We start from the raw sequence: 12,728 nt of genomic DNA on the forward strand, positions 1-12,728 counted from the left end.
TAAATATTTAATTTGCTGTATATTACCATTTTCATTTGCAAAGTTTTAGTGCATTTAAAGGGGATACAAATGAGTTTTCCTTTTCTTTAAAGCTGGAAAAAATGAAAATGGTGCGTAATTTCTATCTTACTGATGATTGAAATTGGCATTTGGATACTTCATACAATTTAAACTAATCAGTATACATGACAGAACAGCCTTTCAAATAAGTCTTAAAGAAGATGGTTGCACCTTTGTTTCCATCTGCTAATTGGAGTGGAAGTTCTTCACCACCACTATCTTCTTTTCTGTCCTTCCACACATATCATAGCACGGTGTTGTGTCTTCCTCATTGAGAAATGAAGCTCTGTCCTTTGGCAGAGGTCATCCTCGACACATGCTTTCTTTCTGTCTTCTAGCATTTAAAGCCAGAAAGGAGAGAATGAGAGGGTATATAGAACCCTATATAGAACCCTATAGGGTATATAGCATGTCAGTTACACACCTATCGTCCTACCCTATCCCAAGTAGTAACTAGTGGACTTCCCTCCCTCTCTCTTTCCTGATTTAAAAGCAGAAGAAGAGGGGAAAGAGCACTTATCACTGTTATTTACAATTTAAAGGCTGAGCTACAGAAAGCACTGTAAGCAGAGCTACTGTAGGAAAGTATAGTAGGAAAGTAGGGGTAGTGTTGCAGCAGGAACACTCCCATCTTCAGTGCACTATTTTATTTTATTTATTGTTACATTTATATCTCACCTTTTTTCATCTTGCAAGGAACCCTCCATTTTATCCTCATAACAACCCCGTTAGTAGGTTAGGCTGAGAGTCGGTGACTAATTCTTTTTTTCTGTTTTGCAGGATGTTTGATGTTGGGGGCCAAAGATCAGAACGGAAAAAATGGATTCACTGCTTTGAGGGAGTTACAGCCATAATTTTTTGTGTGGCGCTTAGTGATTACGACTTGGTCCTTGCTGAAGATGAGGAAATGGCAAGTAAACTCACTTTGAAAACAAAGAACATTAGGAAGTTGTAGAGACTTGACTTTACCAAAAAAAAAGTTAGTCCCTAATCTACTGTTTCCTAAGAACACATCCGTTTGGTTTATCTAAAGATGTGTTGATGCTTGGAAGAGGTAATTATATCCTCTTACGCAGTTAACAGATAATTTGGATAGGTTAGCTTATATTTCAAGGTCATAATATGGAATAAATGATAGCTTGAAAATGCTATTTACCATGCATAAATAGGCTCTGGATTGTGGCCATGGCTTGTACCTTTCTCTTAAAAAAAAAACAAAACCCTTCAGAGTTACTAAAACTCTGAGAGTAGAGTAAAGGAATGCTTGAACTTGCCAGCTAAGGGTCTTGTTTACTCTTCTCTTGCCCTTATCTATCTGCCTCAGAAGTTACATTTCTCTTTCTCCTCTTCTGTAGCACTGTCTTGTAAATTACGGCAGTACCTAATACTTTAATTAGCATCAGTAGACATGCAAAATGTTTAATAGCTTGTGTCTAATAACTAAAAGTTGGTCTAAAACATTTGTATAATTTAACCTCATGATGAATTTATAGAATTTAAATCTTAGGATGAATTTACAGAAAATGAACTTATTTGTTTATTTATTTATTTGATTGCCTTTCAATAAACTATTCTGCAGCATGTAAGGAAAATATCTGCTAATTCTTACTTTATTTTTTGCTTTCAGCTGACTTGTTTCCAAGTCCAAATAATAAACCCTTTTAAAAGTATTCATAGTAAAAAATAAAAAAGTATACTATTATAGGAAAACATCACCTGGTTACATGTTACAGCCAGACCATGGTTTGACTGTTATGAATGAGCTTTTGGCTTCCATATTCCTGCCTTGATCTTGCTCCTCCCCTTACATGTTCTGATTTCCTCCCACATTTCCTGGTTTGTAATAACTGTAGTTTGCCATGACATCTAAATCTGGCAAGCTATGATTACTAGAAAACCATTGCTCATTTACACACCAGAAATGGTAGCCAAGCTTTGAACTAGATTTCCAATTCTGCGCTAAAGCCTAGTTCAGACATACGCTGGTTTGCTGGACCATGAGCTACTTCTTCCTGCCCTTCCCTCCTCTTGCGTGCATGGCTTGAGAAGAGACTTCCTGGTTTGTTAAATCAGTTTCCTATGACATCTGAAATAGGAAACTATAGGATTGCCTACAAACCAGGATTGCAAATCATGGTTTGATCTGGTTTGCAAACCAGTATAACAAGCAGCACGTAAACCACACTTTCCTAGTTCAGTCATGATTAGAAACGGACTAGGAAGTCTTTTCTCAAGTCTGGCATGTGGCAAGAGGAGGAGGGCTATTGCTCATTCATGGTCTAACATCTGCAGTTTGGAGCATCAGTGTTATATCTTACTGGTTTATAGTAACCATGGCTTGCTTGATTTGTACATTAGTGCAAACCAGAAAGTAAGGGGGGGAGGGATTTGAGCATGGAACTTGAAGCTCATTCACAACAGCGGAAGCATGGTTTGGCTTTGATGTCTGAAAGATCAGTGACCTTTCCGTTGGATGGCAAAACAGTTAAAGGTGTATTAAAGGAAGGTAAGGAGATTGCAGAGAAGCTGAATGAATTATTTCCATCTGTTTTTTCCCCCTCTGCCAAATACTGGGGTCATCCAATGAAACTGAATGGTGGGAGATTCAGGACAGGCAAAAAGTACGTTTTTATACTGCACATAGTGGTGATGGCCACCAACTTGGGTGGCTTTTAAAGAGGATTAGACAAAATCATGAAGAATAAAGCTATCAATGGCAACTAGTCGTGGCTATATAACGCTTCCAGTATCAGAAGCAGGATGCCTCTGTATACCAGTTGCTGGGAAGTATGAGTCGGCGGGTGCTATTGCACTCAAGTCTGGTGGGCCTCCCAGAGGCAACTGGTTTGCCACTGTGTGAATAGAATGCTGGTTCTGATTCAGCGTGGCTCTTCTTAATAAGTTCTCAACTAGGCCATTATGTGATTAAGGGCACAATCCTATGCATGTTAAGACAGAAAAAAGTCCTACAATCCCCAGCATTTCCCAGTCAGCATGGTCTCTACAGTGCCAGCGTTGTTCAATTTCCTGTGTGTGTCTGACGGTGACATGGGAAGGAACCATCTCAGGGGCTCCTCTTATGTTGTATAGATCTTCCAAAACTATGACGGTGCTGCAGGAGGTGCACATACTGCATTAGTTTTCACTTCACCTAGGTAACAGGAGAGGGAGGTCCTGTGTTGCCTTGAAGTTACTAAATTAAATGTTCTCCTGTTTTATCATTTGTGGACAGGAAGAGTCAGTGAGGTGATCTTCAGACCTAGTCTAATGGTGGCTCACTGATTTTGTAAAGTTAGAAATCTAACCTTTTCTAGGTTGACTCCCACTGAAAGCTAATCAGTGATAGAATGCGCAACTTTCCAATGATGCGTTTTTTGGAATGTGATCAGAATAGGACAAACATTATGGAGCTCAACCTATTCAAAGTTAAGCACTTTCAAATCCCATATGAATGGGATTTCAAAGTGCTTAATTTTGGATGGATTGATCCCATTGTCTGAAATAAATAATAACTCCAAGAGAGATGATTTTGTGCCTATATCATTTGACCCTTTGGCTGTTGCCCTTTTAGAGAGCTAAAAAACTGGGAAAATGTCTGGGCACTCTGGGTTCAAAAAGCAATTGGGTATTTTGGATTTCCTGCCTTTGCTATGGAAAGGAAGGGAGAGACGACTAAACTGATTTATCATCATCTCTTTCAACTGCAGAATAGGATGCATGAAAGCATGAAATTATTTGACAGCATCTGCAACAATAAATGGTTTACAGACACCTCTATTATCCTCTTCTTAAATAAAAAGGATCTCTTTGAAGAAAAAATCAAAAGGAGTCCTCTCACTATTTGTTACCCAGAATATCCAGGTATTTGCATTATTATGAAAAAAATTGTGAGCAGGAAGGGGAGGAGGAAGTGGAGAGTGAATGCATTGATCTGAAACCTCTCAGTATAATAGCAGTGGAAAAAACAGTTTTGTAAATAATAGTTACCTAGTAAGGTCTGGATAGCACTGTATCTCAGTAGCATTCACTGTACATCTCATATAGTCTGCTCTAACCTCTTACATAAAGCAGTGTGATATTTTAATACTTGGTATTGTTTTGCTGTCAGGTTAAATGAGAGTGTAAGCCTAAGACAGCGTTTACAAAGCTTTAGGCTTATTATTTTCTTCTAGTGAGCCAAATTTTGATCTCTCTTTAATTTTTTTATTTATTTTATTAGTTTAAAGCATTTTTATCCCTCTCCTCAGCCAAAAAGGGTTTCAGAGTGGCTTACATATAGGGATGCATGGACCCATCTCTGTCCGGGGCACGGGGAACTCGACCAGCTGCCCCCCCCAGCTCACGCAGCCCAGACCCACTTAGCGAGCCTCCCTGCTCGCCCTGCCCACCTGTTGAACTACCCCTCCTATCCGCTTCAAGGACTCGGGCAGCCAAGCTCCTGTGCTTTATGTGCACAAGGGCTTAACTGCCAGAGTCCTCAGCGTGGTGCACCCCCCAGTGCTATTGCTCTGGGGTGCTGCTGAGGCCCTTTGTCCCCATGCCGGCTGTTGAGGGCTTCCTTAACAGCTGGCAGAGGCAGGATGGGTCTCAACACGGCCCGCCCCCAGCACTCTTGTCCTGGCCTCCTCTTGAGGAAGCCTGGGCAAGAGCACTGGGGTGCCACAACACTCCCAGCCATTCGCTGAGCTCCAGGTGCTTGGCGGCCAGGTCTGCAGTGCCCTAAAGCTCAGCGAGCGGGGTCCAGGAGGCTGGGGGGGTAGTCCATCAGACTCCACCCCCTTTTTGGACTCCCGCACCACCCCTACTTACATACAGTACATAAAAATAAGTAGGCTTCCAAGCTAAAAAGACATGGCACAAAAAGGGAAAAGTGCTCCTGCTTCGCCTTCCACACATGGGGAAAGAAATGGATGAGGGAAGCTGCCTCCCCAGCCAGTGAGAAGAGCTGCAACTAGCACTTTGGCCAGGGCACTGGTGATGACAAAAGGCAGAGCCCCACCTCTGATGTCACCAGCGGGGCCCATACCCTAAGGTCATCCACCCTAGTGGTGGGGTGACAGTTTGGTCCTTGGACTAGATATAACTCCCCACCCATGTAGTACAGGAAAAAAATGAAGCAAGCTGCAAATATCAGTCTGACAATTCAACGGACGTTTAAATATGTGCAAAATGCACAACAGGATTTGGTATTAATGGTCATTTTAGGATTGCTGAATTAACACCTGTAGTGGAAAAGGAAACCATCATCCTTATTCAGTCCTCTGTATCTACCTACACACACACTCACACACACCTGCCCGCTGAGGATAACCCTTCATGCATTTGAAGTGGAATCTAATCTATGAAAACCTATACCATAATCTTTTTGTTAGTCTATAAGGTGCTGCAGCACTCCTTGTTGTATCTCGCTACAAGAGACTAACATGTCTACCCTTCTGGAAGCTTTTACCAAATGTATAAATAAATAAGAATTTGTTGAGATTGTATATTGAATAAGAAAAACATTGATAGTATAAAGAACTCTTATTCAGCAAAGATAACAAGTCTCCCAACCCCATTTCCTCACTGTATTCTAACTTCAGAATATTACAGGGAAATTGTGGACAGGTCCATAAGAATATACAACACTGATTTATCTAATTCACCACCTATTACAGAAAAGTAAAAGCATAGCCATTAACAACCCCATTAACAACTAGGGATGTCCGGTGCAGGAAATCCAGCCCTCTTGCGTTCGCAAGCCGAGCCACAGATTCCCTGCTGGAACGCTTGAACTCCCAGCCGCAGCTGGTCACTGTGTGCAGATCTCCCCCGAATGGATTCCTCCTCCACCCTATTAACAACACAGTATTTCTTAAAATGTAGGTCCTTGCTGAAGGCACCTTAAACAATCCTTCAAATCTTGAGAGGGGGGTGGGGAATTAGTGCAGTACTCTGTTTTAGAATTTTAAGTGTGTGTATCTTATTTTTTTTAAGGTTCCAATACATATGAAGAGGCAGCTGCATATATCCAGTGTCAATTTGAGGACCTGAACAAGAGAAAAGACACAAAGGAAATTTATACCCATTTCACATGTGCCACAGATACTAAGAATGTGCAGTTTGTCTTTGATGCCGTAACTGATGTTATCATAAAGAATAACCTGAAAGACTGTGGCTTATTCTAAACATTTACATCAAATTGTAATCCATCTTTTTTTACATTAACCAAATCAGTCATAGTGTTGTTTTTAAGACCATGAATACGTTTATGTTTTTATTTATGTAATCTGTTTTTTCTGGTCTTGGATTAGGTTGAAGAATCAATTAAAAAAAAACTAAGGTTTTCCGGTTTACATAGTAACAGATGCAAACCGATGGTCAGACCAATACAGTACTTGCATCTTTAAACACTGTTATTTATGTTGTATAGATTTAAATAATGTTGGGCATCAATCAAAACAACTTGATTGTGTGGTTAGTTGTGACTGTGTTTTCTTTATTATAAACATTGAACAAAATATTTTAATAACTTGATGCAGCCTATAGAGTTTCCATGTTTCAAAGACTGCTTTTTCTATAGGAAAAATGTTTTGCCTTTTGGATTTTTCATTATTTAAACAGACCCTTTAAAAAAAACTTGTACGTTTCCATATTATGCATGTTGCCTTAATTTTTTCTTAGATTTTATTTATAGATCTCTAAGTAATGTGGTAGGCTTTTTATTATAAAAAGGATTCTCTACACTTGCTCAGGATTAAATAGGAAATGCCCCAGCAATTTTCCCAGAATTGTTTTGTTTTTTGTTTTTGCTCAAATGTAAGAGAACCCTCTTCAAATATTCAAAATTACAGTAAACAAACCAGTCTCACATATTTTATTCTTCTATGCCAAATAATTAACAGTTAAAAAGTGAAAGAAAACTGGCTGTGATCCAGCATGTAGAAGTAAGATACTAATGTATACGGGAAAGTGCATGCCCTATACATTCTAGACTTCCTTCTATCATAGCTAAGAGCATAACACTGAGAGCCCAATATATGCATGTCTGTCTGGATCATAGCCTATTTTATAGCTATTTGATATTTCTTTGGGGTGTTGTTTGAGCTTCGAAGTATCTATGATGTGACATGCTAAAGGAAAGGTCCTGGAATTAAAGCCAATGAGGTAAGGTGGGGGAAATTGGACATTTCAAACTACTTGCGGTTTTACCTCTGTAGATTTTCTTTGCCTTTTCTCAGGAGGTTGGCCACTACCTTTTACTTTTAACTTGAGTTCCATTAAAGTTTAATACTGCCTTTTAAACACAAAAATTGTTCACGCAGATCAGTAGGTATGTTACCCATTGTAATCAAAATACATTCCCAAAACAGTTTTTTTTGGCACACTTTCAGAATGGATTTGTCCAAGGAGGATCACCAGTGTCGCAACTTAATGTTAGTGGCTAGGATCCGAAACGGCCTGTGTACTTGCGTAAAGTACTTCCACCCACACATGGGGAGGAGATGTGGCAGATGTTCTCCTTTTGGCAGTAGATTCTTTCTGGGGAGGTGATTATCTAGAGAGCCCGTGGTCTTCAGAGTTAAATTTGAAGGACATAGGGTGCTGCTGCTACAAGGGATAAACTGGAAAGCCCCATGAATATGTGGAATACTGCACATGGACCATTGGATGTGCTATGTAGATTCCACTGAAGGTTTCTCATCATTAACTTCCACTCCCCCTCCTGAAGAGGCAAGCCACTTACTGAATAGTGCCTTGGCTTTTCAGGAAAGAGCTGCTGTGGAAAAATATCAATAATAGCCCCAACTTGTGTGTGTTGTGCCCTACTGGTATGTAAAATGCTATTTCGAATTGGAGCTCAGCTGTGCATTGCCTTATGGTAGTGCCAATAAAGATTTTTTTAAAAAAAAAATACATTATGTACATGAAATAAGGAGTTTTGTAAATACTGACGTGGCTTTCTCTATCATTCTGTCAACTAAAATATGAGCATAACCAAATTACAAATATTGCTTTGGGTTGGTATGTTGTAGGGCTTCCTAGAGAACACGTGTTATCAGTCTTTCATTCCCTTTCCCCTTTACCAAAGCAAGGAAAAATAACCTGTTTGGTGTTATGTTTGGACAGAACATTTCCAAACATAACGAGATCCCTAGCATTTCTCAGTTTCTGTCTAAATTGTCACATTGCTATTAATTTCTTACTCTATCCATGTTCCATTATTCTGAGAAATTATCAGTATTAATCTCCTTTATGTCCTTCCTATAAAAAATTCAGGGCAGTATAGATGTGCTTTCAAGCAAACCTTTACTGAGGAAAATAATGACAATTGTCATTTATTAGTGGTGGAGATCGGTTAAACAAGTCTAAATTGACTCATGTTAAAGTATTAGTATCAGAAAATAATTTATGTACTCTGGAACACTTAGGGTTGTGTATTATAGTGCTCGATTCATATAATTCTGTCAACTGAAGTATTTGGTAGTAATTGTATCTACATCCTTAAGATTAGATTTTGTACATTAATGCAGTTTTTTTAAGCAAGAAAATTAAATTACAAGAAGATTTCAATCTAAGTTATTGTGCCTTGTCTGAAAGAAATATTTTTTCATTAAACACAACTGATGGAACGCCTTCTGTAACCATAAGTGAAGTGCAAACAAAATAAAATTTGAGTAAATTCAAATGCTTATGTGGAAATACAAATACATCTTTGTGGCAATTGTTTTGTTGAGTTCTAAAACTGTTTAATTGTTACAATCCTGACCCCCTCTCTATAAAAAAAGATTTAAAGAAGTTACTGCCAATAAAATTTTGCTCAGTTGCTTCCACAATTGAGCGACCTTGCTAAATATGGAAATAAACTGAGAAGAGCAATAATCAATGTACGAATAATGGTGCTAGATGTGACCTAACCACCTTAACATAAAAACTTGAGCCATCGTTTTTTTAACATTGTGAATTATCAGTCTTTAAGACCTTTCTATATAATTTTTTTCTCCATGTTGTGCAGTGTTGCCACTTTTTGACAGAAGCTACCCCCTTGCTCTTAAATACATCCTATTAAAGTTAGAGACTGGCTCAAAGGCCATGTATGAAGTCCACTTCAAGTCATCTCAGAGAGGTTCTCAGCCTCTGCCTGGGAATGTTGTTTATTGCCAAAGCTGAAACTGTTGATCAAAATGTACCATTAACTTATCATTTTATAAGGATTAGTTTTTTGCTGAATTTAGTTAGTAAATACTAGCAAGATAAGTATCTATAAGGATTGGCTGTAGTTGAGTTGGCACCAGCCACAACCTCTTCTCCCAGCTTGCTTTGTAATTTCAGGGCTTTGTATGGATTTGATCTCTGCAATTCTGTTGATAGAAATAGGTCTATAATATCCTTCTAAGGAGCTGCATCCTCAGTAGAAACATAGCAGCAGTAGATAATGGACAGCCAAGAAGCTATTACTGGATAGGTCTTAGCTGGAACTGGAAACAAATTTGTGAGCCCCTTCCAGGGCTGAGCTAAAAGAGAAGGACCTTGTTGACGGTTTTTGCCCCCTGTGAAAAGCTGCCCCTTTCAGTGACTTCAGGAGGGTGGGCAAAAGTGTTCACCAATTTTGTAGGATTTTATTGAAAGCTGGGGGAGAGCTCAGGGAGTGGAAGTGTCTGCATTGGCAATGGCAATCTTCACGATGGTGCTCCCCTCTTCCCGCATCCAGGATGTAATCGTGCTCCATTCCATTCCCCCAGCTATTCAGAGTGAAGGCAATGTGATTCAGGAAGTATCGCTTTTACTGAATTGGCCTTGTTTGCCTTCAGTGGTGGTGTCAAAGCACCAAATATCATTGGTTCTGTGGTGTCTTGACAATATTGTGCTCATTTATGTAATCTTTGATTGGCTGGGATCACAGTGGATGAGGAAAGAATCATTGAGGAGGGAGGGGGAAATGGTGCTGAAACAGTAAATCAGGCTCTGAACAGGCATGAAAGAAGACATGGTTAGATCAGGCAGTCATAGATCAACTGCCCTCCTTAAAAGCATACTTCTCGCATTTGTACATTTGATGCAGCATTGGTTCTGTGTAGAAAATCATCTCTCATTCAGCCACAGTAGGAAATTCACCCATTAAATGATTCTGCAATAGCTGGGGATGCAAAATATTTGAAGCAGGTTTAATATGAAAAGCCCCCTGTTTTTTGAAGCCATTATTCAAGAAAAATGATAGATAGAAATGCCAACTCTGGAGGCAGTAGTTCGGTAAGAATTTATGCAGGCCAATGAAATATTTAACAGTGATCCAGTGAAAGTGCACTCAAAGATACTATCTATGGATGAAGCCAAAATCACAACTATGCTAATCACAATTTGAGTTTTCTGGTTCTAGTGATACATAGTTTTATGGACATTCAGCTATCATAAGCCAGGCTTATTTTCAGTTATTCTAATTTGTAAATGTAATATTTATTTTAAGTGCTTGGCTTTAATAGTTTTAATTTGAAACCTTATGTTTTCATAAGGTGCAATCTATAGGTGGAAGTTTTACACATTCACAGCACAATCCTACATGTGTCTACTCCAAAGTAGTTCCCATTGAGCTCAATGGGGTTTATTTGCAGGTAAGGGGGTAAGAGATGGCAGCCTTAATTTAATATATTACGATGTGTTTTGTAAATGGATACAGATTTTGTAAAAGTAATTATCCTATGCTTAATTTCCAGGAAAAAAAGTTATGTTAAAATGTTAAGATTGCAAAGCCAACAAACCAAGTTAGGAAATGGAACAAACATGGCTTCACACCTAAGGACATATTTGTATATTTTATTCGCATATACATCCTGATCATGTTGGCATAAAACCTTTATAATCCAATGCATGTTCAGTTGGAAGTTAAATCATACAGAGTTCAGAAATTTACAATCCAATCCAATACATGTTTACTTGGAAAGGAATATCACATGCCAGGTGGGCATAAGCTTTTGAGTGGTTGGAAAGAAGAATCTGTCTCCAAAGTCTGAGCTTCTGCAAAGCCATTCAGTTCTACTGGGGAACTTGGTGAATGTACATGTTAAAGTGTTCTATAGGTCCGTGTACTTTCAGCACCCTATCTAAAACCACTATGCAAGTTCAGTACAATGTGGCCAGTATAATAGCCAATCTTATCCTCCTCCCAACTGATGGTACGTATTTGTAAATAATTTAGGATATAATTGATTGTAGGTTAGTTACTTGGTCCTTAACACTCATTGACAGTGCTGCCATAATTCGTGTCAGTGGACCCAGAAAGGTAGTTTTTCTGGATTAAGTGCAGTAATACAGTCTCATGAAAAGATACTTAATATCACATGTCATTAGATACCGGATGCTTTTGGTAGGCCATGTTTTCTAAGAAATCTCTTTCAACAGGACTTTCTGATTTTTATTTTTTAGAAATTAGCAGAATAGAAAGACTAGCCCCAAAAGCAGAGGACTAGAACAACACTCCCCAGGTTGGGGGAGGCCGTTCCAGGCTTCTAACCCTCCCTTTATTCTAGCAATCCATTACTTCCACTTTCTCCTCAAGCAAGTATACATTACCTTCATTTCTTCCTTTTATCTGTTTTATTATAAATAATCCCATGACAGATTTTATTCATATTTCCATAGTGCAGTGACTCACAATATTATTCCAGTCAGTTGATAATTACTGACACTGCCTTGTAACTTGATTTGTGACCCATTGGTCTGTGTCTGCCACATTGCCATTCTTATTTCTCTCTAGACCAACAGGTTTTGCCCATTGGAATACCTTCCAACATTGTTCCTGGGATGCCTCCCCCGCCCCCCTGCCCACATCTCTTATAGCCAGTGCAGTGTGGTTACAATGTGGGCCTAATTCTTCAGGGGTCAAGCTAGAAATACTTGGCATGATCTAGTCCTAGTAGCTTGTGTGGAGTACAAGTCCACTGAGTGCCTGTTCTGTGTGGCTGCTGTGAATTCCTTTCTGCGCTGCTGACCGTTGTATAGCAAAGTAAGGCATTCGTCATCAAGCCAGGAAGTCATTAACCATTAGCGGAGGGTTGTTGAACGTCAGGCCCATGAGCCAAATCTGGCCCACCTGAAGTCCCCGTGTGGCCCTCTGGGGTTCCCCCAGGTGGCCCCACCTACTTTCCCCACCATTTGGTGATTTCCCAACTTTTGCATGCTTTCCCCCATCTTAAAGGGCTGAAATGCCCCTCCTAAAGCTTAGTTACTTGTAGTAAGCGCTTTAAGCTAAAATACACTGGTATTTTTAGTATTTTGGCCCCACCCCTTTGCCCTGCCCACCACTGGAACACACTCTCCAAAATTTAATTGGACCCTTGGGCTGAAAGAGGTGAAAGATACCTCAATTAATACCGGGTTTTACTTCCTGTCTTCTACAATTTGACTTGAGCTAAGGGATATGACTGTCCTGACACAATGAAGTGCGAAGTTTCATGTGCAAATGTATTATTTACACATGCAACCAGTTAGAGTGATATAAAGTACTTTTTATTATAAAGATTCATTCACACCATTCTTGCGTAGTACAGAAATAGAAAAGAAAGAGTTAAACTTAAAACAAATCTGCCAGCAGAGGTCCTGTCCCCTCTCTCACCAAAAAGATGAAGTTCTTCTTTTAGAGTCAAGATAGAAGACAGGAACCCTGACCATCAGATAAAACTTCCATTTATACC

General features: G+C 39.4%; 1 protein-coding gene across 1 annotated transcript in view; it reads left to right on the forward strand.

The window, feature by feature from the left end:
* The window catches only part of GNAI1 (G protein subunit alpha i1), a 35,607-nt gene extending 26,861 nt beyond the window's left edge, over nucleotides 1-8,746 (forward strand). Inside the window, exons 6-8 of the mRNA XM_084811074.1 lie at nucleotides 841-970; nucleotides 3,768-3,921; nucleotides 6,037-8,746. Of these exons, the coding sequence (XP_084667200.1) occupies nucleotides 841-970; nucleotides 3,768-3,921; nucleotides 6,037-6,227 (475 nt within the window). The 3' untranslated portion in view covers nucleotides 6,228-8,746. The remainder of the gene's footprint in view (nucleotides 1-840; nucleotides 971-3,767; nucleotides 3,922-6,036) is intronic.
* The last annotated feature ends 3,982 nt before the right edge of the window (nucleotides 8,747-12,728 follow it).

Source organism: Heloderma suspectum, chromosome 7, assembly GCF_057233095.1.
Source record: "Heloderma suspectum isolate Gila_16-S chromosome 7, 16-S_ref, whole genome shotgun sequence".
Classification (NCBI taxonomy): Eukaryota; Metazoa; Chordata; class Lepidosauria; order Squamata; family Helodermatidae; genus Heloderma; species Heloderma suspectum.